The sequence below is a fragment of the Amblyomma mixtum genome, chromosome 5 (genome assembly GCF_055824585.1).
Source record: "Amblyomma mixtum isolate Tamu chromosome 5, ASM5582458v1, whole genome shotgun sequence".
Lineage (NCBI taxonomy): Eukaryota > Metazoa > Arthropoda > Arachnida > Ixodida > Ixodidae > Amblyomma > Amblyomma mixtum.
The window spans coordinates 69,443,389-69,470,224 of NC_143016.1; the positions used below are offsets into that span (position 1 = coordinate 69,443,389).

Sequence of the window (26,836 nt, forward strand, 5' to 3'; positions counted from 1 at the left end):
GCGGACAATCGAACCCAGGAAGACAAACTATCACTACGCAAGGGGTGATGCACTGATTAACACGACAAGAAGGAACGGAAGTGGAACGGATTATGAATACGTATTTATGAATGATGAATGATTTATTATGATGTATCATGGTGTATTATGATGTATTATAATGTATTATGAATGATGTATTTGTGTAAATTTGAGAAGGTGTTGGGTCAGGGCTTGCCACCTGTGCTCTCAGCCCCCTTGTGGGGTGGGGGAGGAGTTGACACATTGATCGGAAGTGCTGTAATCTGGTGTTGCAGGCCGTAGGTATTGGTGTGGTGTCTTGTTCGGCGCCATGAGTCTTTCAGTAGCCTCCTAGGTTTGCATGTCCTCAGGCTATGCTATCCACGACCTCGTTGCCCTCTAGTCCCAAGTGTTCTGGTATCCAGGTGATTTGCTATTTTAGTGATTTGTTAGAGGAGCGGCTGCAGTTTGTTAGTTTGTGCGATTTCTTATGTATTCGTCCTGCTAAGAGGAGCCGACATGCCACCTGCGGGTCAGTTATCATGTGTAGTTCTCAGTTTGTGGCATCCCCGTGCTGAATGGCTAGTGCAATGACTGCGGTTTCTGCTTGAGTGACTGCATTCCGTGAGTGTCATGCTCGTGATTTCTTGAAGATTAGCGTTCACTGCGGCCGCCACTGCTATAGGCCTTGACTTGTTTGGGTACATAGCTGCGTCTAGGTAGACTGCCTTGGCGCTCCGTCCTACTGTTCAGCGGGTGTAGTCTATCCGGACTTTTCTTCTGTCTTCGCTTGTATGAGATGACATAGTCTTCGGTATTGGGGCTAGTTGGACCCGCGCCCTGTATTCTGGTGATAGATTCGTTGTGGATTGGATAAGCTGTAGGTCTGCAGAATAGCCTACTTTAGTTAATATGTGTGTTCCTGTCTCTGATCCGAGAAGGAATCTGAGAAGACGCCCTCTCTGGGATAGTAGAACGGATTCCTGTATCTCTTCGAAGGTGTTGACAATGCATACGGCTTTCAGCGTGTCGTTGGCGGTTTAGGGAGGTAGGCCCAGGGTGTTCTTTTATGCTGTCCTGCTCATTGCATTGAGTTTGTTGAGTTCTTCGTTGAGCAGAAGAATGAATGGTACGCTGTATGGCACTCTGCTGGTGACCAGTGCGTGCACTAGTCTGATATGTTTTCTTCTCTCTTTCCTGTGTTCTTGCCACTCTGTGTAACATTCTTGTGAATCGAATGGTCGACGTGCTTATTAGTTTGACTGCGTGCGTGGCTTTCCTATCACTTTGCAAGCACATTCCCAGGATTCTGATGAGTAGTACTTCCCGTACTTGCTCTCCGTGAGGTTGATGTTAATGGGTTCAGTTGTCCTTTTAAAACTTTATGCGGATAATCTCCTATTTCTCTCGAAAGCACTTTAGCCCGCACCTCTTGGCTGTCTCCTCGACGCAGGTTGCGGCCGTTTGCAGTTGTTCTTTTTGCGCAAGGGAGCCTTTTCTTGTCCAAGTCGCTATATCTTCGGCATTCAGGGTTAATCAGATGTCCGGGATTTCCTATAGTGCTCTAGCGACTCGTATCATGGTGATGTTGAACAAGAGCGGGGTGATGATCGATCCTTGCTGCGTGCCTTTGATTGGCACGATGTAGGCGATCCTATCTGGTCTCGCCCATTCCTATTGTTGCCGTGCACTTGGACAAGAAGTTACTGACACATTGAAATATGCGTCTGCCGCAGTTGGTGTTTCTTAGTTTTTCGAGGATTGCTTCGTGAGACGCGTTGTTAAAGGCTCCCTTCAAGCCGAGTGCCATGATCAGATGTTCCCCGCCTCTTGAAATGTTTGTGAGGACTTCTCGGATGAGTAAGAAGGCGTCTTGTGTTGAAAAATCCCGCTGTGAACACTGTCATCGATGGATGGAAGAGGTTGTTGTCCTCCATGTAGTGCTGAAGTCTTGTTTGGATTACCCGTTCGTAGAGCTTCCCCAGACATGGTGTAAAAGATATACGCAGCGCCACTATGGCGGGCTTCTTCACATCAATTCAATTTTAACGTGATAGCATTAAGGGACCCGTGTCGCAGAAAAGCCGGCGTCTTCATCGGCGGCGTTGGCCATGAGTGAAAAATCCCAGAAGCATTAATAAATAAAACCGAGTGGGAAACTGGTCAAGTTCGAGAATCGCACCAGGGCCTCCGGAGTGCGAGACGAGCACGCTAACCACTCCGCCACGCCAGCTCTACGGTTTGGAATGAACAAAGGCGCGTCTAGTGAATACGGTGTTGTCTTAGAAGGGTGTTTTCGAGACATGTGTTGTGGTGTATATTAGTAATTATGAGGACAGCGCAGCAGGGGCGGCAGAAAGCTAAGCGGCCGGATGAGATTAAGAAGTTTGCTGGGATACGGTGGCTGCAGCTGGCAAAGCACAGGATTAATTTGAGAGACATGGGAGAGGCCTTTGCCCTGCAGTGGGTGTAGTCAGGCTGATGATGATGATTACCTGAGTAATTACATTGTGTCGAAGAGCAATAGAGATAACTGCATAAGAGAGCGGGAAAAGCAATAAAGGACGCTTATTTACATTGCTCCATTGCTCCAGGACATTGCTCCAGGACATTGAGGTAACACTGTAAGGACTGGTGCAGAGAGTATATGTCATTCTCGGAAGCAACAAATGTAGGCAATATCATCTGCATACATATAGGTTTCCAAATTATGACTGCAGGGAAAACAGCTAAGTAAGATGTTGAAAAGAACTGGGCAGAAAACCGCACCTTGAGGCACTCCTCTCACCTGTCGAAATCTGCCAGAGGAAACACCGTTCTGGAAGCAATAAAATTCTCTTCTAGCCGGAAATTCAGAAATCCATGCCACGAAGTAGCTGGGAAGTCCTACAGCCTATAATATTTGCAGCAACGTCCAGTGCTGAACGCTGTCATAAGCCTTAGACACAGATAGAGTAACAAGCGTGGCGAATTGCTTTCTGTGGCGAGCTAATTATAGTACCAGTCGCGCTATCTTAGTCGGACTTCATTTTCAGTATATGCTAGTCACGACGTACGATCTGAATGGCCCTGGACTGGCAGTCTGCGTTTGCCGCTGGTTTGAAGCGCTATTTTGAAACATCTGTTCGACCAGCCTTTTGATCGTGGCAGCTGGGGGTGCCCATACGGGCAACATATTAGCACAGCTGCACTGGCTTGCTTCAGCGCGGCCACCGATTCTGCATCACCTGTTTCCGCTGTCATCAGACACCTGTCACTTGATGTCTACTATCATAAATTTTAATCATTCTTTTCTTTTATAGCGCAGCTTTTCGGTGAAACAGCTGACACAGCTGATGAGCTGCTTTCAAACTTCGCATTAGGAAGTAATGTAATAGTCGGTAAATTTTTATTGCGTAAGCAATACTGCACCAGGTTTCAAGCCGTCAAGCAGGTTTCAAGATTAAACAGATGGAGCGCTGTTGCTATAGCAACCGTTGCAGCCGCACTCCACCAGGCGGCAGGACCGCTACTACTTTAAAAAAACTGTGTCGAGGCTGGGAATCGAACCAGGACTTCTGGCATATATTGGAGGAATATCAACATGGAGGAATATCAACATAACACGGACGTTCAAGGACTTGGTTGGCAGAAAGTGGCCGACGTTCTTCATTTACTGCCATTATCTTTACATTGCTCACGGTCACCCAGCCTGGCCGTGAGCACATTGCGGTGAGCACGCGTGCACGTATGTTTAGTCATTCAGACCACCGTTTTTAATCAGCGATGTGACTTTTCCGCGCACGGATGGCACTGGAAGCAGTTTTGATGAACAAAGTATACACACGATTCTTTTCCAGGGCTGACGTCACAACGCAAAGCATGAAAGCGAGCATAGCGTATACGTGCTTCCGTTTTGATACACAAACGGTTTCCTGCAAAACGCTGATGCAAACACCGCGTGCTGTCCGCGGCATTTCAAGAGTGTGTTTGGTCTCGGCACGTGCCGAACGGATACCAAGTGGTCATCGGCGCTGAACTGAACGAGCATGCGCTTCGTATCCCCGAGAGCTGGGGTTGGCCACAAGCGCTGCTCACAGAAAAGCGCAAGCTTGGCCCGTGTATCCGCCTGCACGCGGATCCCGCCAGTAAGCAGGAATCGGTGTGCAGGTAAGACGATTTTCCTTGAATTGTTTCACCTAAATGGCGTTATCCGAACGTACCGTAATTTCTTAGATGTATGGTGAGGGGATTCAAGTATTCTGACCCGAAAAGTAAAGCAAGGAAGCACCTGTGCAGCGACTATGCCTCTACTGCGGACGTACAAATGCAAAATGTTTTTTTTTTTTTTGTTTAGGAAAAGGGAGGCGCAGTAAAATAAACGTTTGTGCAGAACAGGTTCTAGATTCTTGACCGTCGTGTAGTATCTTGTTCAAAAACTGCGTCGCTTTTAAAGCCAAGGTGAATGGCCCAAGCAGGCTCGCTCTCTATACGTTCATTTGATTCTCTGTGTAGAAAGGCTGGAGATCGAACAGTTATCCATGGCACCAGCCATACTGAAGTTTGAAGACAACATTGCCGCTGTTCTAAAGGACTTGTGTGAGAGCCGATTGGATTTGGGAGGTCGCTCCGTATTCCTTAATCTGAAAAACACGGATACTACCCGCCAGTTCGGAGAGTAAATAAACTTGTGCGCAGAATATTCGAAGTTAGCTCTGCAGCTCTAACACTCTGCGTCGTAATTTAAGATCGCACTGCATGCCGACACTCGCATGCTATAACCACTTCCACTCGTAGCCGCCGCGGTGACTCAGTGGTTATGGCGCTCGGCTGCTGACCCGAAAAAAGCGGGTTAGATCTTGGCCGCGGCGGTCGCATTTCGATGGAGGCGGAATGCTTGAGGCCCGTGTGCTATGCGATGCCAGTGCACGTCAAAGAACCCCAGGTGGTCGAAATTTCCGCAGCCCTTCACTGCGCCTTCCCTCATAGCCTGAGTCGTTGTGGGATGTTAAACCCTCCTAAACCACACACTTCAACTCGTATTAATTTATTTGGCAAGAGCTAGGCCCGAATGGCGACCGATGTTTCAAAGCGCTTCATATTTCTTTTTATAAATACTTGCTCGAGGGAATGGTAAGCAAGAAAAAAACAAAAAAAAAACACTGTTCGAGTACGTTTGCACCACAGTTCCTAATAAACCCTGCGTGAATAAGAACCAAAAACTGCGCATTGCTTCGCCTCCCATGATTCCAAAAATACAGCCGTAAGCTCTCAGAGCACCCACATTTTCTCGACATCGCTTTGGTAGTGCTTCCAGAATGTTATGCAGTGCTTTGCAAACTGCCTTTTCTGAGCAGCCGTTCGAAGACAGAGTGAAGAAAATACGCGTGCTCGTAGAAAGACACTGCATGTATGTGCTTCTTTCTTCGGCAACGCTCGTATCTGGAAGATAACTTCGCGTAATATACAATGCGGAATCCTTAACAGGCAACGGCTGCCTAACTACCCGCGCGGCTGAAATAGAGAACAGTGACCTTTCCTTCCGCGGCAGCGCAGGCCGGCAGCGCCATGACGATCGCGTACCAGGCGGACGTGTCCACGAGCACGTTGCTGGGCTTCTGGAAGTTGGTGGCCCGCTGGCGTGGCTCGGTCTACAAGCTCATCTTCAAGGAGATGCTCGTGTACGGCGCCGCGTTCACGGCCATCGCCATCTGGTACCGGCGCTTCATGACTCCGCAAGAGCGGCACCTGTTCGAGCAGCTCGCCCTGTACAGCGACCGCGCGCTCGAGCACATCCCGCTGTCGTTCGTGCTCGGCTTCTACGTCTCCTTTGTGGCGGGCCGCTGGTGGGACCAGTTCACCAGCATCCCCTGGCCGGACAGGCTGGCGCACGTGGTGCTCGCCTACGTCAGCGGCAACGACGACCAGGGGCGTCTGCTGCGCCGCACCATGATGCGCTACGCCAACCTCGGCCTCGTGCTCGTCCTCAAATCGGTGAGTCCTTTCGGGCTGGTCTTCTGCTCTAGAAGGACCTTTCTGATGGTGTTACTCCGTGCAGCCCAACAGAAACAAGTGTACGCCCAACGCCCAAACCACAGTATACAGGTGTCCCGCCGCGGTGGCTCAGTAGCTATAGTGACGTTCAACTGCTGAGCCAAAGGTCGCCGGATCGAATTCCGGCTTCGGCGGTCGCATTTCGATGGAGGCGAAATGCATACGACGCCCATGGGCTGTGCGACGTCACAGCACGTTCGAAAATCCCAGGTGGTCAAAATTAATCCGGAGCCCTACACTACAGCGTCTCCTGTATATAGCTATACATAGCGCAGCTTTGAGACGATAAACCCCACATACCGCCGATAGAGACATGGCGGTCGAATGTCCCAGTGCTTTTGAGTCACTCTGAATGAGTGACTATAGGTTGATTTGTTTGCAGCTCGACATTTGTGGAGTGGATTTTGTAAATTAATTAGTTCCGCCTGTCAGACATTTTAACGCGCACAAGTGGAACTAAGCAACTTTTGTGAGGCAAGTCCATAATTGCCCTGCAGCGGTGGCTCAGTGGGTATGGCGCTCGGCTACTGACCCGAAAGACGCCGGTTCGATCCCGGCCGCGGAGGCTGAATTTTGATGGAAGCGAAATTCTAGAGGTCCATGTACTGTGCGATGTCAGGGCACGTTAAAGAACCCGAGGTGGTCGAAATTTCCGGAGCCCTACACGGTGTCCCTCATAGCCTGAGTCGGTTTGGGACGTTTAACCCTAATTAACCAAGCCAAATGCAGGATCCTGAATGAATGAGCAATCAGCTGCTTATCGAGCACAATTGGAGTGGTTAGGCTGAAGCACGAGTAGCGTCATATGTGCTTCCTAGGCCAAATGCGCGTGTGTTCCGGTCCTTTTGGCTATTTTCTGCCGACTGCGAAATATGTTATCTATTAAAGGCGCAGTCACCGCATAAACGACACAGCATATATCGACGCTGCCCATCTTTCAGCTTTGGTTCACATAAGTTCTGTTTCCAGTGTATGCTGACATTGCTCATACGCCTTGTGCGGAGCTGTGCTGTTACAGCGGTACAAGATTAGGCTACAGGCGTTGAATTGAAGGACTGGTATCTAGAGCGGAAGACGCATACTCACTGCATAGTGCGACTCGTCCAAGGCCCTTAGCCTAAATTCCGCACGTGCTATTTAGTAGAGCGCAGAAAACTCACAGCAAAACCGTGCCTCAGAACACAGGACAAATTGCTTGACGAAGGAGCATGAATCACAGCAGACCGAAGATACGAAATTTTTCTTTTAGCGCATTATTCGCTGATTGCCGCGCGGCCTTCACGGTGCCGGCAAGCTCTGAACGTTCATTTTGCTGATCCCGCAGAACAAAGTTTACCGGATGGGTAATCCCGGTTTCACGTTACGGCGATGATGCAACAGCGCAGGCGTCTCGTATTTCGTCGATAGTTATTGCATGCACAGGAGCCCTGGACTAAAGGTCCCTCCCGCTGGGACACGTCGAACCTGAAATTACTTCACTTCATAAGAAGTTTACTACCTCCATGTATGCAGAAACGCGAAAATAAACGACATACTGCTCTTGAGAGTACGAAGGTTATACTGCACGCACATTGGTTTCAAGGTTACGTAAACGCTATAGATAGAAACTATTGTCATCTTCTGCAGGAAACAGCGCGCCTTGCTCCTTATGCCCGCCTGGTTCTCAGCTCAATACATGCACACGTCATCGGCGCCGGAGCGGAACCTAAACTCACACTTTTATAGAAGGCATGATGCGACTGCCGCCAGATTTTTGCATGCTCCGCGCCCCTTGGATTTAGTTGATTTACAACCACCGCACCCATCCTTATCGATCCGTGAAGCTCGCATTCTTCGCCGAATAGAGTTTAATCTCCTACGTACACCAGCCCAACTTTACCTATACCGGTACACTTCAACACCTCAGTGCCCAAACTGTCCACGTATACATATGCAGACATAGAACACTGCCTTACACAGCGCCACGCAGCCTTCCAGTCCCCCGCCTATCCTTTCCCCCCACCCCCACCGTGGCCCATCTGGCTCGCCTCCCTGGATCTGAGACTGCAACGTGCCCTCGTCGCCTTGGCCCAGGATGTACTGAACGCCTAATATAAAGGATGTTCGAATAAAAATGTCACACCACCACCACCACCGCGCCCCTTGCGTTTAGATCAACGATAAACACCGCCCAAGTAAAGCCTGTAAAACCTGCTTCCTAGTGAAACCTGCGCCCTAGGTTGCTCTCTGGGAATTTTTCGCTCACGATCAACGATGCCGGATTTTCAGCGACACGAGCTCCTTAAAGGGGCACTAAAGAGGAATCTGAACTCGTCTTTTTGTAGTGGGAACTATCTACACATTCCGAGCATTCTTTGAAACTTCGAATTATAGCCCTGTGCAGCCGATTTCATTAATTTAAATCGGATTAAATGTCCCGTCTCCCGCCTTTTTTTTAACTCGCCGCAGACGGTAAGAGGAGTCAACTAACACGTGGAGTGCCTTTCAGACATTCGCGTGCCGGCTTCGCTTTTATTTTGCTTTAAAGGTTTCCGTAAATAAATAGATCCTGTCAGAGGCTACTAGCCGCAAATTAGGCCAACGGAAAGAAAAAAATATGCGTGGACTCTTTGCCTTCGCTGAACGCTACGTATCACTCCGCTGATGGCAGAGTGGCAAGCCACCAAGGGATTGGCTGAAAGGTTGGTTGACTCCTCCTACCGTCTGCGGCAAGTTCAAAAAAAAGGCGGGAGCTTGGACGTTCCATCCAATCTAAATTATGGAAATCGGCTGCGCAGGACAATAATTCGAAGTTTATAAGAATGCTCAGAACGTGTAGATCGAGTTCCCGCGTTAAAGAGACGAGTTCAGATTCCTCTTTAATGCACCTTTAACACTGTCGCGTTAAAATAACGTTGTAGTAATGGATTACTTCTCTGTGATTGTTCGACGACTTTTTATGGGCTGTAATTAACCACTGAAATCAGTTATACATCTCAGAGAAAGTAACGGTAGTTGTAATCGGTTACTAACGTCTACAAGACTGCCAAGACGCCACTGTCAAACCGCAGGTGAGCGGCTCGGTGAAGAAGCGTTTCCCGAGCACCCAGCACCTGGTGGAGGCCGGCTTCATGACGGCCGAAGAGCGCTCCCTGTACGAGGCGACCCCGAGCCGCACCAACCGCCACTGGTTGCCCTCGGTGTGGTTCGTGAACCTGGCCAACGCGGCCGTGCACCAGGGACGCCTGCAGTCCGGACCGCCGGTCAAGCACCTGCTCGAGGAGCTCAACCAGTTCCGCGGGAAGTGCTCCCTCCTCTGGTGCTACGACTGGGTGACCGTGCCGCTCGTCTACACCCAGGTATACTCCGCCTCCGCTTTCTCCTGCACTAAGCTCACTCCTTGAAAAAAGTGCTGGAGTGTTGGTATGAAAAGGTATGTCGCCGCAGCTGACCGCCTCTGCGGGTAACATTCTGGATGTGTTTATCAACATCGTGGAACTGTTGACCATGATTAATAAGCCGTGAAGCCTTTGCTGGACCCTAACTGCCGCTACTGAAAACATGTCTCTTTGAGCCGTATGTCTGCATCCGTCCTGTGTTTTGTAATTTCCCTAGCTATCACCTCTGTTTGCTCAAGTGTCGACCGTCATTAGACATTCTATCGCAAAAAAAAAAAAAAAACATGAGACATACCGATTGTCAGGTAGGACAATCCTGTTTCCTTTTACTTTTCCACAAATAATCGGTGGAAAAACGTGCCGAAAGAAACCGAACGCTTGCTACAATCTCTTTGTAGTAACCAAAAGTTCCACCAGAGAGCTCTTCTGTGGACACCACAAACTCCGGCAGCAATCGCCGCAGCTTCACTTGGCACACGGCGCGCAAGAACGGGTCTGTGACGTCGCGAAAAAACAAAAAACGGTTCACCAGCTGCCTTAAAAAGAGGTGCCCTAGCCCTAGCCCCCCGTCTTTTACCCGCCGAAACAGGTTCGTTCTGCTACAACGTTCCCATTCGGACGCCCATATGAAAACTGCAAAAATCATGTGTAGCTTCTGAACGTTCACACGCGAGCAATGCAAAACCTGCATCACATACCAGAGTTTGCTAATAAAAAAAAGATTGCAGACTGTAGCTCTGGCGAAAATTGAAAGGCTGGTGCCTTTCCATTTCCCAGCTCGGTTACGTGCGTCTTTAGTTTGCTCTTTCCAATACTCCTCGCTATCGCGATAAGCATCGAGCGGAACGCCCAAATACTTGACCGGGGTCGTCGCCCACGGTACGTTGGCGAAATGGTCCGGGTGGGATGGCCACCATCCATGCCAGAGCCCAAGGCACTTGGACCAGTTAACCCCGCTACCTGTGACTTCGCTGAACGCGCGTACACACCCGACAGCTTCACTTATGCTCCCCTGATCAACCGTAAATACTGCAACGTCATCTGCATAGGCCAGCAGCTTAACTTCAGCTGCTTGTAACCTAAAGCCACTAATACTATTGCTTTCTATGATTTTCATGCACAGCGTTTCGATGTAAATACAAAACAAGAAAGGGCTGAAGGGGCAGCCCTGACGCACCGAACGCTGCACGCTAATGGGGGCCCCAGACTCTTGTTAACGATCTGTCTTGTCATGCAGTTTCGATACGCCAGGGCTACACCCTTACGGATAACTGAACCGACGTTCACATGGTCTAAAACGGTAAACAAAATTTCATGGGAAACACAATCAAATCCCTTTTCGAGATCAATCTGAAGCATCGCCACTCGCCCACCGATGTCGTCACAGCTTTCAAGCACACTGCGCGATTTGTGAATTTTGGAAAAAATTGAGCGCCCTTTGATTCCACATGTCTGGTGGGGTCCAGCAATATCCGATATCACTGTCTGCAGTCTTCGCGCCAATGCCTTCATAAAAATTTTGTAGTCCACATTAGTGAGTGCTATCGGTCGATACGCTGTAACCAATTGTAATTTCTCTATATCATCCGTTTTAGGTATGAGCACTGTATGGGAGGTCCCAAAAGACGGAGGCAATACGTTTATTTCATAGGCTTCATTGAACATTGTATACAGAACTGGGGCAATTTCGTGCTTAAATTCTTTATAAAATGCCGCACTGAGTCGTCAAGCCGTGGCACTGCACCAAGAAACTAGGAGTTTACGTAGTGCAAGGGCAGAATGCAGTAAGCTGTAGAGGCTTTAGCCGAATCATGCCTCTACTGTGCGTTGTTCTTGAAATTATTGCACACATACAGCTTTAGACCGCAGCTCCTATAGGTGCTCGTTCGTGGATTCCATGTCATATTCGTCGAAGTAACGCATCGCCTGACAGGTAGAACATCGAGAGCGGAGGAAGGAGGAGGAAGAAAAACTTTATTAAATATAAGGGGAGTTGTGCGAGCTTATGGGTGGGGTCCTCGGAATGGAAAACCGGAAGGTGGCTGCCATGGGAAGGCCCCGGAGGGTGGCTTGCAGCGTAACATGTCAACTGCCAGTTGCGTGTGAACACTTGCACTCAAATTTCGAATTACCGACTACTGTAATCCTCTAATTTTTTTATACATACAGCTGAGATGTAGCCACTTTAACTCACATGCTCTGGGACTGTAACAAAAACCTTCACGGTGCTAATTCCGGAACCCTCCCGCCGCGGTTGGCCGCTGCCTTGCGCAGCCCCAGCCTCGGGGACCAACTCTGGGCCGTCCAGCAGGCCCGCGAGGCGACGGCGAGGCAGCGCCTCGACGCCCCACGTGGGAGACCTAAGGCCCCGTCGGCGAAAGCTCTGCAGGACTATGAATAAAGTTGTTACCAACCAACCTATACAGCTGAGATTAAATTGCTCCGTTCGCACAATTTCACTGAGAAAGCCCCTTGGCGTTTGAAAGGGTATTTTTAATTTTGCCCTTTTCTGTCACCGTAGGGGAGGCGTAACGAAATGTAGAGCCTTCCCTTACCGTTTTTTTAAACTCTATAGAATGTTCATAAACTTTTGTCGGTAACGTACAAAGACTAAATACCTATAGGAAGGCAATAGTCTATAAGAAGTGTACGGAAAGTCTGCAGGCCTTTTTTCATAGTGGGTGTTTCAACTGCAGGTAGTCACTCTCACGACGCACCTGTTCTTCGTGACGTGTTTGGTTGCACGTCAGAGCCTGGACCCTTCGAAAGGCTACGCGGGCCACCAGCTGGACGTCTACTTTCCCTTCTTCACTTTCCTTCAGTTCATCTTCTTCATGGGCTGGCTCAAGGTGTGAGCAACATCCCCTTGAGGGAAATTTTCCTTAACGCGCGAGAGAAGGAATTTGTGCTGGGTAGCACCCTTCCCTCTAAACTAATGGAACACTCACGCACTTAAACGGTGATCGAAGGATAAGCTCACTTGTGAACCATTACCAGGAATTCGGGACAGCGCTTAGCCAGTGCCGCTAAAAATAGCAGCTTATCACTTCCTTCTGCAGCCACTCGCTCATTCGCCTTATTTCTTACGTCATGAATGACGTCAACGCGCTATTTTTTTATGTTCAGAGCCATGCGCCACATGGTGACAGACAAGGGAACTAGAAGCGCTTGTCCTGAATTCCTGGTAATGAAGATAATTGAGCAATAATTGTCCTACGCATTGTTGTTTATTGTATTGCGTCTCTTTAGCTAGTTTTACCTTTCCTACCATGTTAACTTTATAATCAGCCGCGTGCTCAGTTTGAACCTGATGATGCTAGCCCGTCATTGTTGTAAGCCAAACTCAATTCATACCATAACAGCATGATGTGAGGTTTCCATATCTGTTTCAAACAACCCGGAGTGTATTTGCATTCCCGTTGCTGTAAATATGCACTATATCAGGAGGTCGGTTGCTGAGCTCTATTGGGGTAAATAATCTTATAACCTGCACTATCATTCGGACGAACTGCAATACTGGCCTTGTGGCAAGATTCATAGGGCTCTCGTTCGGCCCACATATCAGCACGTCAACGCAGCTGTAAATATGGACACGCAGTGCCAGGGCCGCCATCGTTAATTCAGTGAGGTTAGCACTTGCATCACCGGGCCGCAGGACACCAACGCTGCTTTTGCTTTCTTTTTTCTTCATTTTTACAAAGACTCATGGGAACGAGACTTTCTTAAAAGGCTGCGGCGACGCCGTCCAAATGCCGTTGTTTGAACCCCGGGGAAGAAAGGGGATAACACTCCGATGCCGAAAAGACTGTGCAGGCGCAACCTCGCTTCTGCATCCCGCATCGCGTAAAGCCCCCAGCCTGGATTTTATCTCATTTGGACATACTACATTGCGAGCTGGTGAATTCCGGAAAGGGATTAATCAAATGGACTGCCACCTTTTGTTGTTTTTCAAATGATTTAATTTCAGCCACGCGCACATATATCTGTCGCAGGTTGCCGAGCAGTTGATAAACCCGTTCGGCGAGGATGACGATGACTTCGAGACCAATTGGCTCATCGACCGACACACACAGGTCTTGTTGCCACAACAAAACTTGTTTCTTTTTGTCGTTCTTCACGGGGCCGCTCGTGACGGAAAAGGAAAAAAAAAATCAGGCTGCCTGTCGGACTCTTGCAGCGTCTTTTGTGTATGCCTTGCATCAAAATATACCCGCGCCATATACCGACTCTCCGGAGCAGTTTCAGAGTCTGTATGTGACAGGCTCCTGTGGAGCTGATGCCGTTCCGAAGTTGAAGGAATCGAGGTACATACAGCTCCCCCGCTCTCTGGTGATAAAGTGCGCCTACAGCGCTGCAGAGGTAAAGAATTTGTAGCGCCTATTTTCGAGTGAAGAGAGAGCATGATCTCAAATCTGCGAATGCGCAGCAAGGACACGAAAGGTGACATCATCGCGCTGGGCTCGAGACTCATTTCGTGCGCGGCTTATATGTCCATGGGGCTGCAGGTTGACCGCAAGCGTCTCGTTGAAACAAGTGTGGCCCTTTACTTGCACGCGCCATTTGTACGCTCAATAGATAAGAGAGGTCGTAGCCTCGTCTTGATTTAGTCATCCTTCTGTATTCAGCATTATGTGTATGATAAGCTAACAGTACCGTCCTTATGTTTGTACAATACTTTTCAGCACCACGCTTCCATCGCAAGATGTTTCAAAAAGTCGATCAATAATGAAAGCAATTCATAACCGGCTTTCAACATTTTTGGGTATTTGAGCCAACAGTCTGTTACATGCTACTACCTAGTCCAGTGCGATCATGAATTACAATTATTAAGAATGACAAAACACTCGCAGTCAAATGCAAGTACACCCGGCCAAATCTTAGGCTGGCGTGCGTGACGGCCGCTTTTTCTGCGCTCCCGCGCTTTGCTACGAAGCGAACTTGCGGAAGGCTCAATATTACGCACGGGCTTTGTGAGCCTGTGCTTAGACTTGATGTTTTCGCAAGTTTGCTACGTCATAAGCTGTAGGAGCACGGAAAACGCGGCCATCACGCCCGCCAGCTAAAGATTTGGCCGGCTGTACATCAATGAAACTCTGTCACGTATAACGCGAAATAAACATTCTAGGACCGTCCAAAAGAGAGTTTTCGAAGGACTGCTTTCAATATTCATATTTTTCTACTAACATCACGTGACTGCAACAGCCTGCCCGAACAGGCAGTAACGGCGGAGAGCCGTGAAGTGTTCTCATTATTGCTACTGGATCTGTTTAAAACTGGATGCTGATGTACTGGGTATCGTGGTATCTTGCACTGTTTTGGTTGTACTGCATTCAACTTTCTGTTGTTTTCAGTTGTCATTTTAGGATGTCTTACGACTTTAGTGCAGCGTTTTGCACTACTTTGTTCCATGGTTTTCCACTGTTCTTGCCACTCCGTTCTCATATCACGCTATACGAGACCGCTCCTATATCGTATTATTGTATTTCTGCACTGCGTGTTGTTTGCTCTTCTTGCTGTTTACTTTCCTTGCCTTCCTGTATTATGTTGTATACATCCACTCCTATCCAGACCCTAATTGGGCTGATAGTACCTATAAATAAATAAATATGCAACATAATACGGAGGCAAGAGCATTAATTTCAGGCTTTTTGTGGCCGATAAAAAAAGGAGCGTCGAAGTGGTCGAAACCGGCCAACTCTATCCAGTGCACGTCTTCGATTCCAACAAAAGAACATCTGCGCAGGTGTCGTACATGGCGGTGGACGAGATGTACGGCAAGTTCCCCAGCATGGAGCGCGACCTACACTGGGACAGCCAGGAACCCGACCTGCCCTACACGGCGGCCACCATTGTGCACAAGATACCCACGTACCGCGGGTCGGCTGTCAGCGTCGGATGATGGGCAGTCCCCAAACAGTGGGCTGGCTCCCATTCCTTGGATCTGTGGTGCCATATCTGACAACGTCAGACATTGTCCCCAGAAACCACAGGGCACTTGCCTTCAAACTACTTGTGATATCTGCACGAGGTCATTTGCCACCCCTCTACTTTTCCATGTGCGCATTGCGCAGCAAGACCACGAGCTTCAAGCCGGGCGTTCTATACCTCCTCACGCTGAAGAGGCTGTAAATAAGCTTGCAGATATAAGATGTCGCATTTGAAATCACCCCGAGTTCAATGTTGGAAAAAAAAATCGCGTAAGCAGCAAGGAAATTACTATATTCACCACGCCGTCATCTGTGAAGTTGTACCTGCTCGTTACCACTGACTGAACGTGAGGTGTGCAAATTTCAGTGTTGCCAATGGCTTACGGCATGTCTTAATCAACGCGCGCTAATTCCACGAGCGTGTTTTCATGTGCACACGTTTCGGTTTGCCGTACATGTAGCCATCTCAGCAGCGAACGCTCTTCCGGAAGTCTTCCAGAGGGCCCAGCCGTGCGGCAGCGGGCCTGACTGAGCTTGTTTATACCCCCTAGGGACAGCAGCCAGTTGGAGGCTGGCCTTGTTTCTCCTTTTATTGCTTGTTAGCCACGCTTCGTGTCTGCAATGGCGCACAGCGCTAAGGCGGATATTTCATTCCTAGCGTCTTGGCCTACACAGCGAACCTTGAGCACTTTGCGTTTTATGATTAAAGAGTGTTCTATTTTATGCACTTGCTGTCCAGTTCGCATTTCATTAGAGGTGTATGTGTGTTGGAGGTGGGGAGGATGTACGTTAACTACGAGTGTATTTGCAGAGAACTCCACCATGAAATTGTGTTATGGCAGCGGCATGTGCACAACTTTCGTACATTGCGAAACAGAAATACACGCGTTAAGGCGGACGATTTCAAAAGACCAGTCCTCTGGCTTGAGTACATATGCTGACGATTTTAATTCATATTACATATCTCTTACGCCAACGCTGCGCAAGCCGGCAAAGAAAACGTTAGGCACACGCAGGTCATGGTGGTTTGAACACTAAGGTCTCTACCACCCCATCCAAATCGGCTTCCATTCATCCACAGGTAAGGAAGATGGGTCGGCTGTTTTGATATCAACAGTTATGTCAAACATGCAGCCACAATATACATACTATCTTCGAATGGGCGTTGAAAATGCGTGTAACATCGGCGATTCTGCCACCCTGAGCCCCATTGACACGCGGCATTTTGTTAAATCTTTTCTTCGTGAAAATATCAAATACTCCCCAGTAATGATTCCGTTGGATCAAATATTTGTCCCTCCTCTCTGCGTGGGATCGACTGTGTCAGCAAAGTTCTTTATATTGCTTTCTTCACCCTTGTATGGCGCTTACATGACGAAGCTCTCACCGTCCATTAATGACATCACAGTGTGAAGCACTGTCACAAATGCGCGCTCTTTGCGTGCTCTCCCAGAACTCGGGAGATGCCCTAGACTCAGCGTGGTAAGCTCAGCCAGGAACCAGCCACCAAGTGACAAAGGTGGGCGGTCGTTTGGTTCCCAGCTTTCGCCGGTCGCAAGCCAGAGAATGGGTCGCAGTCAGATTCAAAAACAAAACAAACTTAACGTAGCAGAGAGGCGATACACGAATTCACATCACTCACAGCAACACATACAAGCTGATCTACAAAACAATGCGACACATGCATAGTAACACAAGAGAAGTGTTGCAATGCAACGAAAGGTCTCGCACCTAAACTGCACAAGAGAAATACATAAACGCAATTTATTCACATCGCTATGCGTCATTCCGACGACCGGAGGATCCCGATGTCGCTGTCCCGAAGACTGGCGTGTGCTCCCTCGCAGGTCCGTGGCTGGGCGTCAGAAGCGTTCACCAGGGAGTCGTGCGGGAGCGTTTCGTCGAAGCTATATAGAACTGAGGCGCGGGCTGACCGACAATGCTAAACGCCCTTCCTATATGTATAGGGCGCGCCCAGTCTGTTCGTAACATCGCGCCAAAGCGGGCGCTCATATACACTGAGTATTAACTGTACATCTCTATCACCCTCCCTCCGAGGCACGCTAATTAAAAAACGTTGACCATCTTGCGGTCGGCATGGAAATTAAAATCGTTTCACGTTGACCTCTCTGCCACCTCGTCCGTGTATGCAGTCCAGCCTCGGATGGCAGCCAGTAGACTCACAAAGCTGCCGAGTAGAAAAAGTAAAAACAACGCAACGTTCTGAAAAAGTAAGAACAACATGCGACGAGGATGGGATTCGAACCCACGCGGGCAGAGCCCAATGGATTAGCAGTCAATCGCCTTAACCTCTCGGCCACCTCCCCTTTCTTTTTTTCTTTATTGCCTGGCTTTGACACATCACATTCAACAAAACAAACAATCAGCAAAACACACTAAACGCTATGTACTATCGGGGACAAAAGTGGTAGGCTCCACGCGGCAGGAGCCGGAGCAACGGAAAGCTGCGGCATTTTGGCGAGCTAAAGAAGGAAACATTGAAACCAGCCAAGCCACATGCCTGCTAATAATAAAGGTCACGCATTGGCTGTCTCGATCTCAGATACCGCCTGCAGATGGCGTTGCAACGCAGTTTTCCATTGCTCCGGCTCCCGCCGCGTGGAGTATACCACTTTTGTCCCCGATAGTACATACACACGGCACTGTCGTGGTCAGCCAGCATGAAATCTAGCTTTGTCAGATTAAAATACACGCAAATCGCGCAGCGGCTCTAGTCTCGAGAGTCGATCCGGAGGCTCTGCAGCGGCTTTCTGGATGGCTAGAAACCAGTCCATGCTTTCCCGAAAGTAAGTTCGGGCAAGTCTTGCGTCTTTGTCACAATGGTAGCCTGCCATTCTGGAGCGCCATATACAGTGGAGGCCTATCAGCATTATTAAGTCAAATGGTACCCCATCCTCATTTTCTACAGATAAGTATCAGATTCCATACGGGTCTAGTGGTAATTCTTTCTGTAGGGTTCGCTGTAATACATCCCAAAAATAAACTCCTTCCTAACAGTGCAGAAAAACGTGGTCTATTGTTTCAGGCTTTCTGCAAATTAAACAGTGAGACCCCCAGGGAAAGCACAGGTCAAATAAGTACGGGACAGAGCGGATAAATGGAAAGGAACAACCTTGTCGATTTTTGCCAGAGTCCCTGTTTGCAACTTGTTCTTTATCTCGACCACCTCGTCTGTGTACGCAGTGCAGCCTCAGCTGGCAGCCAGTAGGCTGACAAAGCTGCCGAGCAGAAAAAGTAAAAACAACGTTCGACGAGGATGGGATTCGAACCCACGCGGGCAGAGCCCAATGGATTAGCAGTCCATCGCCTTAACCTCTCGGCCACCTCGCCCGTATATGCAGTGCATCCTCAGCTGGCAGCCAGTAGGCTGACAAAGCTGCCGAGCAGAAAAAGTAAAAACGACGTGCGACGAGGATGGGATTCGAACCCACGCAGGCAGAGCCCAATGGATTAGCAGTCCATCGCCTTAGCCTCTCGGCCACCTTTTTTTTTTTCTTTATTCCCGTCTGTGACATCAAACAAAAAGGTACAAATGATAAAAAAAATCAGCCTAATTCGGCTGACGTATCAGGGCTTAAAATCTTCTCAATGCGACCAGTTCATCAAATACAGTAATCCATTCAGGTGGGTCAACTTGCGCTCGGTACATTTCTCTCAAGCTCGCAACACTTTCAATAAAGTTTTCGCGCAGAGCGAACGTTAACATCCGCGTGTCGCACTTGCATCCGTGTCCTCCAGGGGCTGTGGAGGCCCAGAAGCATGATTAAATCATATGGTACTCCTGCTTCATTCTGAATTGGCAAGAATCTGATGCCGTAGGGGTCCAGGGGAAAACCTTTTCTGACTGTTCGTTGGAGCACATCCCAATAGAAAATCGGATCTCAACAGTCCAGAAATACATGTTCTACTGTCTCGGGTTTTTTGCATAAGAGACAGTTTGTGGTCCATGGGACAAAAATCCCCTTTTCGTGCAGCCACGTTTTAACAGGAAGTGTATTCGAGTGCAATTTAAAGAAAAAATATTTCGTAGATGGGTTCACCGGCATATTCTTAACTCTCTTTAATACATCGTGCCCTGGGCCTCCACGATAAGGTAACCGGTAGATTGGGGTCGGTAACATGGTGTCCGCCAGATCCTTATACAGCTTTTGCTTGGACACTTTAGATAAGTACTCAAGGGAAAATCGCACATGGAGCAGCCTAAAAGAGAGTACAACCTCTCGCATGTAACCATTGACAGTGCCACACATATTCGCACAAGATGAGACGACAAATTCAGGAAGAAGTCTCTGCAACCGCACTTGGATAACAGTCATAAGAAAGTTATCCCTTTGGTTTCGAAGAAAGAAAAAACGCGAAACAACTTGACGCAGAAATAAATGCACAAGGCCGAGGCCTCCTTTTTTCACTGAAAGAAACAAATTGGTACGGCTGGTTCTCTCCCAGTTTGACGACCAACTCAAAACAGCAAACACTCGGTGCATCTTTTGAATACTGGCCCGAGATGCGCACAGCACATTCATCAAATACCATATTTTGGATACAAGGAAAAAATTGCAGACGGAGGCTCGCGCAAACATTGATAACTGCCTCCCTTTCCAGGCATCTGCTTTCTCCCTCGCCCTTGACATATCCTCATTCCAGTGTTCACTTGCATCGCGATAATGCACTAGGGGGACGCCGAGATATTGCGTCGGCAAAGACGACCATCGCATCCTGGAAAAGTGTTCAGGCATCGCTTCCCAGTCGCCATGCCAAAAGCCAGAGCTTTTGTCCCAGTTTATGAGACACCCCGTTTGTTTGCAAAATTTATCCACCGTGCTGATCACCTCGGTAATGCTGCCTCTGTCTGAACAGAATACCGCAATATCGTCCGCATAAGCAAGGATTTTGACGTGAGTCGACTGCACTCGAAAGCCCGTGATGCTCTCACTTTTGATGATAGCTAAGCACAGTGGCTCCAAGTAGGCCGCAAACAGCAGAGGCGATAGCGGGCATCCCTGCCTTACCGACGAATGAACTGCTATCCTGTCTGTGAGGTCACCATTAACAATAATGAGCGTGGTGCAGTTTGCATATGCCATCTTGACACCTTCTGCAATAATACGGCCTACATTAGCGTGCTCCAAAATGCTGAAAATGACATCATGGGAAACGCGATCGAAGGCTTTTGCCAGATCTAGTTGCATCATAGTGATGCGGTCCCCGAGCACATCGCAACATTCCATCACGGTCCGGGCGACGTGCACATTTGTGGCGATACTCCTACCTTTGATTCCGCAAGTCCGGTGCGGCCCAATCAATTTCGTAATTATGCTCTGCAATCTCTTTGCTAAAACCTTCATGTACAATTTATAGTCCATGTTGGTGAGGCTTATCGGGCGATAGTTCCCCACCAACAACCTCTTTTCTGGGACATCTGATTTCGGAATCAACACTATGTACGACGTGGTGAATGAGAGTGGCACTTGTTTTCTTTCGTAAGCTTCATCTAGAACTCTTAGCAGTAACTGAGCGACTGTGGGCTTAAATGCTTTGTAAAATTCGTCCCCTATTCCATCAGGTCCTGGAGCTTTTCCCGCTTGCAGGTCTTCGATTGCAGTCTCTATTTCTTTTGCAGTTATGGTCTGCTCAAGACGCTCCTTTACTTCGTCCTGAAGTCTCGGCAGGAGAGGCAAAAAGCCAACCAGGAAGGCCTCATTCATGTCACGCGTATGACCAAGAAGCTCAATGTACTGCTCTTCAAATAGCTGCTTGATTGTAAAAGCGTCACTCGTGACTTCATCTCCGTTCCTTATCTGCCTGATTTCGTTTTGGCAAGCATAACGCTTTTCGTTACACAAAGCTCGCTTCGTCAGAGTTTCACCAGCCCACAGTTTCTGTGTCCTTGCGCGTATAACGGCAGCTTTATACATTTCAGTGTCTAAGCGTTCGAGCAGGCTTTTCACCTCCTTTAGGTCCTTGGAATACTTCCCAGGCTCGGAGCTCTCCATGCCTATTAAAAATTGCAGTTGTTCGCGAGCTGCTTTTTCTTCGTATCGCTTCAAGCAACTTTTTTCAATGGCCCTTCTTTTTATCCACTCCTTGAAATCTTCCCACTGAACCACAACAACGCTGGGTCGCTCCTCAAGCAGCTTCTGCATTCCATCCGCAATATCAGTTACGAATTCCTCGTCCTCTAAAAGCTTTACATTAAATTTCCAGAGATTCCAGTTAAATTTTGTCTTTCTTTGCTTTATGCCGAAACTTGCGATCACTAGGCAATGATCACTAAAAGCTACAGGTATAACTTTGCAACTCGTGCAAAGAGACACGAGAACTATGGATGCATAAATTCTGTCCAACCTGGCGTGACTATTACGTTGAAAATGAGTGAACTGAGGTCGATTCCCTTCGGTAAATATACTGCCAATATCCTCTAAGCTATTATCATAAGCCAGAGATTGAAGCAATTGAGCACTCTTATCATGCACAGGCGTACCCTTCACTCGATCATTAGCGGCACACACACAATTAAAGTCTCCCAACAGCAACAACACTCGGTCGCAAACAAGGTAGGGCTCCAAACGGGTAAAGAGATCAAAACGCTCAGACTCAATATTTGGAGCATACGCACATATAATGCGCCAACATAAACTGGCAAAAGAAAAATCTACAACAATAAGCCGTCCACTAGGGCAAGAAAAAACCGACTCGACAGTGATGCCTAAATTATTTCGGACAAATAATACGCACCCACCCGAGGTGCCAACGGAATGGCAAACACAAACGTTAAAGGCTGCACGAAAGGTGGACACCATGCGATCAGTGGATTCCTCACTTTCGATCTTAGTCTCTTGGACTGCAACTATGTCAAGCGCGTTTTCAGCAAGCAGGCGGTTAAGCTGGCACTGACGCCGTCGTGCACCAAGGCCTCTCACATTCAAAGTTGCTACATGTAAAGCTGTGTCTAGTTTCATCGCCATGCCCTATGAAAAGGAGACTTGAGTCCCACAGTACCCCTCATAGTCAGCCGAGCAGTATTCTTAAACTCACTGTGCATGTACGGTGTCGCCTTTCCAGATATCCGCGTGCAGGCGTCGGGAACCCATGGGTAATTCCTTCGCCAGCAGTTCCAGATCCGCGCACACAGTCTGATGGGTACCACTCCCCACCAAAAAAAAAAAAGAAAACAAGGAAAAAAAGAAAAGCAAGAAAAAAAACAGCACAAATGCACATTTCCGAACTATGGAGGCGGTTTCCCCGCCTGCCTTGTCTCGGCCATGACGTTCGGCCGCGGCTTCAACATCGGACGCCGGATTCCCGGGGCCTTCGACGGCGGTTCGTCGCTGCCACCATCAAGATGCGTCTTTTCGCCGGCGCTTTCCTCGCGGCAGCGTTTTCCAGCCGTTAGGGTGCCAGCCTCCTCAGTGAAGTCCATGCCTTCGGTGTTGGCAGGTTCAGCGCTGTCCAGAGCTTCGGCCGCGGCTTCTGTCGCGCCCTTCGGCGCGCCATCGCCATCCTGTTGAAAGGCAACCTGAACTAGTACTACACTCGCCGGTACCTCACTTGACGTCACCTTCTGCTTCGTCAAAACCGTAAGCGACGGCCCTTCCCTCGCTGCTGGTTGCCCGTCTGCACGGGCTGCATCGTCCGCATCAGCCTCGTCCATCAGCAACTCAGACGAGTCTACTCTTGTACCGGGGCCGGTAATGCTCGCGTAAGTGCGGGCACACTGACCGTCTTCATGGCCGAACCGTCGACAGGCTCCGCAACGCGGGACTCGGCATTCCTTACGGATGTGCCCCGTACTCCGACAGCGTAGGCACAACGGTGGTCTGCCCGGCACAACAACGAGCGCCAGCTCACCGCTAACGTTCAGCTGGTGCGGCAGATCGTCCAGCTTCACGCCAGCTCTCAACTTCAACGTGACGAGTCTAGTAGTCGAGCCTTTTTCTGACATACCACTCACGCGCCAGCGCTCGCGGGCAACTTCCGTCACTTTTCCGTACGGCGCAAAGGCAGCCCGAACATCCTCGTCTGGCACGTTGTGTAGCAGCCAGTGAAGTTTCAGTCGCACGTCTTGGTTGGCCGGGTCAATCACCAAGCAGCGGCCTTTTTTCACTACCAGCTCACCGACACTAATAATCTTGGTCACCGCTTCAGCATCCTTGAAAGTGACGGCACAGACGTGGCTCATCCGATGCGCCCCCATTGCGATAACATCGGGGAGCAGCGACTGCTCTGCTAAAGTGTCGCGGAAATCTTCCACCCGGTACGGGCGGGCCCTGATATCGGCGTGCAAAAAAACCGTATTCAAAACGAACCGACCTGTAGGCAGTGCTGGCAAAACAACCTGGTAAGTATTTTCCTGTATTGGCCCTGTCACCGCGGCCAGACACGGCCGCTGAAGCCGGTCCATCGGAGCCCTGCATCCTGCGTCCGTTCACTGGCGTGGCCGGAAGCAGAATCATCGGCCACCTCGCCCGTGTATGCAGTGGAGCCTCAGCTGGCAGCCAGTAGACTGACAAAGCTGCCGAGCAGGAAAAGTAAAAACAACGTTCGACGAGGATGGGATTCGAACCCACGCGGGCAGAGCCCAATGGATTAGCAGTCCATCGCCTTAACCTCTCGGCCACCTCGCTCGTGTATGCAGTGGAGCCTCAGCTGGCAGCCAGTAGGCTGACAAAGCTGCCGAGCAGGAAAAGTAAAAACAACGTCCGACGAGGATGGGATTCGAACCCACGCGGGCAGAACCCAATGGATTAGCAGTCCATCGCCTTAACCTCTCGGCCACCTCGCCCGTGTATGCAGTGGAGCCTCAGCTGGCAGCCAGTAGACTGACAAAGCTGCCGAGAAGGAAAAGTAAAAACAACGTTCGACGAGGATGGGATTCGAACCCACGCGGGCGGAGCCCAATGGATTAGCAGTCCATCGCCTTAACCTCTCGGCCACCTCGCCCGTGTATGCAGTGGAGCCTCAGCTGGCAGCCAGTAGACTGACAAAGCTGCCGAGCAGGAAAAGTAAAAGCAACGTTCGACGAGGATGGGATTCGAACCCACGCGGGCAGAGCCCAATGGATTAGCAGTCCATCGCCTTAACCTCTCGGCCACCTCGCCCGTGTATGCAGTGGAGCCTCAGCTGGCAGCCAGTAGACTAACAAAGCTGCCGAGCAGGAAAAGTAAAAACAACGTTCGACGAGGATGGGATTCGAACCAACGCGGGCAGAGCCCAATGGATTAGCAGTCCATCGCCTTAACCTCTCGGCCACCTCGCCCGTGTATGCAGTGCAGCCTCAGCTGGCAGCCAGTAGGCTCAGAAAGCTGCCGAGCTGAAAAGAGTAAATGAGTGTAGGAGTTGCGATTTCAACCCCATTTCAACCCACGTGTCCAAAGCTCAAATGATTAGCAGATCATCACCTACATCTCTCGGCCACCTCGTTTTTTTTGTATTGCCAATTCTAGATACGAAAAAACAACGGCATAGGGAAGACACATTTAGACTCAGAGCGTTACACAACATCAACCCTGCAGGCCATTCGGTTTTAGGTTGCTGTGTCTTCAGCCTCGCAATGGCGTCGCTGATGGATTTTTAAAAATATGACTTTAAAGGTCTAGCATCCTCATTACCGTGCCCAGATGCCATATTAGATCACCATGTGCTAAAAGGCCTAGCAGCCTTATCATATATAGTGGCATACGATCATCATCCCCTTTCCCTTATTATTCATTGCCGAGTTCCTGCCATAACGTTGTCAACGCGAACGGATGGATGCAAAGAACATCTCTTTGTCACTACCGCCACGTAGCTCAAAGCGCGATTGGGGTGTCCACAGACCCAGGGATTTAGTTATACGCGTCTCCTTTCGTGACTTTTGTGCACTGATGGGGTGCACTTTTGATGCACTGATCGGGGTGCATATTCCTGGGTAGTGGAGCTGTCTTGAGTTGTCCTCTCCATGAGGCTGGGATGTCGGTTTTGGTGTCTAGCTGTCGGGGGCAATTGATGTTTAAATCACTCAAGACTTGTCGGTCAGTTCGAGTTGTGGAGAGCCGTACCACCTGCGCCGTAAGGTGTGCCTCTATCAGCTCTCAAGGCGGAAAGCTGGGCTAGTTGGTGTGTCATAGTTAATTAAAAGACTAGCGCATAAAACTAGGACAAAGACAAACTGTCTTTGTAATTAACTCTATCAGCTCATCGATCGTGTTGTGCACACCCAGTCGCAAGAGCCGGTCCGTCGATGTCGCAAGAGGGAGTCCCAGGGCCTTCTTGTAGGCTGTTCTGATTATGATGTCGAGGTTTTTGATGTCACGCTTCTTAAGGCGGAGGTAGGGCGCTACGTAGACGACGCGGCTTACAACGAAAGCCTGCACCAGTCGCAGAGTATCGTCTTCTCGCATCCCTGATTTGCGCGTCGTTATCCTGGCGATCATCCTGGCGACTTGCTCGCTCACGAGCCGTAGTTTCTGGAGGGTAAGAAGGTTGTTGCCGTTGTTATTTATGTACAGACCCAGTATCTTCAGGGTCTGAACTTCCTTGATGGGTGAGTTGTCTACGCGGATGTTGATGGTATAGCGCCCGGCGACGCTATAAAGCGCCGGCGCTAAGATCGGCGATACAGCGCGCGCTAGAAAGAGAATAAAGTCGGACAGCGCGTGCTCGTGGCGCACGCCCGGCACGGGCAGTTCGGAACTAGAAGCCTGCCACGCTGGTCGTCTCTGTCTGGTGCTCCGCTGCGACCCCGCAAACCCTCAACAGTGGTGACTCCGGCCTAAGACATGACCGACCCCAGCAACCTACCGCCCTCAGGCGGCCTTCCGCCTGACGCTACCTTGCGCCCACGGGACGTCGCAGCTCTCCAGCTCCGCCTACCAACATTCTGGCCCAAGTGTCCGCAGACCTGGTTCGCCCAAGTGGAAGCCGTCTTCCATCTGCACCACGTCACCTCGGAGGCATCTCGGTTTCGTCATTTGCTTTCCAACCTGCCTTCGGAGGTGGCTCAAGAGGTAGCGGACATCATCGCTGCACCCTTGGGCGATACCCCGTACCAGCGACTAAAGCAGGGCATCCTGGACCGCACCACGGCGTCAGAGAGTGCGCGCCTCCAGCAGCTGCTCACCTACGAAGAGCTTGGAGACCGCCGCCCCTCCCAGTTACTCAATAGCATGCGGCAGCTCCTGGGCGAAACCAATGCAGACCCGAACGGCGCACTGTTGCGGCAGCTCTTCCTACAACGCTTGCCGCAGTCCACCCGCCTCGTCTTGGCTGCTGCGGGCGACTTGACCCTTGACCGCCTCGCCCAGCTCGCTGATCGAGTCCACGACGCGGCTTCTCCTTCCGTCACCGCCCTCTCTTCTCCACCGGAGACCGCCGCCATTTCACGGTTAGAGGCCCGGATCGATCAGCTGGCCGCTTCTATCGATGCCCTTCGGACGTCCTCTCATGCCTCGCACGGTTTATCCTCAACACCTCGCCGCCGTTCGTCTTCCCCGAGTGGTC

At 49.7% G+C, this 26,836-nt stretch overlaps 1 protein-coding gene and 7 non-coding genes across 8 annotated transcripts; 1 reads left to right on the forward strand and 7 right to left on the reverse strand.

Moving 5' to 3' along the window:
• Nucleotides 1–5,547: 5,547 nt before the first annotated feature.
• LOC149342545 (bestrophin-3-like) lies at nt 5,548–15,309 on the forward strand. The gene is made up of 5 exons (XM_089542183.1): nt 5,548–5,973; nt 9,084–9,371; nt 12,107–12,259; nt 13,403–13,483; nt 15,154–15,309. Exons 1-5 carry the CDS (start codon nt 5,548–5,550, stop codon nt 15,307–15,309), a joined length of 1,104 nt encoding a protein of 367 aa, XP_089398309.1.
• A 2,273-nt stretch (nt 15,310–17,582) lies between these two features.
• Nucleotides 17,583–17,664, reverse strand: TRNAS-GCU (transfer RNA serine (anticodon GCU)). Its single transcript has one exon. It is a non-coding gene; the product is annotated as a tRNA-Ser (tRNA).
• Nucleotides 17,665–18,606: 942 nt separating this feature from the next.
• Nucleotides 18,607–18,688, reverse strand: TRNAS-GCU (transfer RNA serine (anticodon GCU)). The gene has a single exon. It is a non-coding gene; the product is annotated as a tRNA-Ser (tRNA).
• A 5,212-nt stretch (nt 18,689–23,900) lies between these two features.
• TRNAS-GCU (transfer RNA serine (anticodon GCU)) lies at nt 23,901–23,982 on the reverse strand. The gene has a single exon. It is a non-coding gene; the product is annotated as a tRNA-Ser (tRNA).
• Nucleotides 23,983–24,058: 76 nt separating this feature from the next.
• TRNAS-GCU (transfer RNA serine (anticodon GCU)) lies at nt 24,059–24,140 on the reverse strand. The gene has a single exon. It is a non-coding gene; the product is annotated as a tRNA-Ser (tRNA).
• A 76-nt stretch (nt 24,141–24,216) lies between these two features.
• Nucleotides 24,217–24,298, reverse strand: TRNAS-GCU (transfer RNA serine (anticodon GCU)). The gene has a single exon. It is a non-coding gene; the product is annotated as a tRNA-Ser (tRNA).
• A 76-nt stretch (nt 24,299–24,374) lies between these two features.
• On the reverse strand, nt 24,375–24,456 carry TRNAS-GCU (transfer RNA serine (anticodon GCU)). The gene has a single exon. It is a non-coding gene; the product is annotated as a tRNA-Ser (tRNA).
• Nucleotides 24,457–24,532: 76 nt separating this feature from the next.
• On the reverse strand, nt 24,533–24,614 carry TRNAS-GCU (transfer RNA serine (anticodon GCU)). Its single transcript has one exon. It is a non-coding gene; the product is annotated as a tRNA-Ser (tRNA).
• Nucleotides 24,615–26,836: the final 2,222 nt, after the last annotated feature.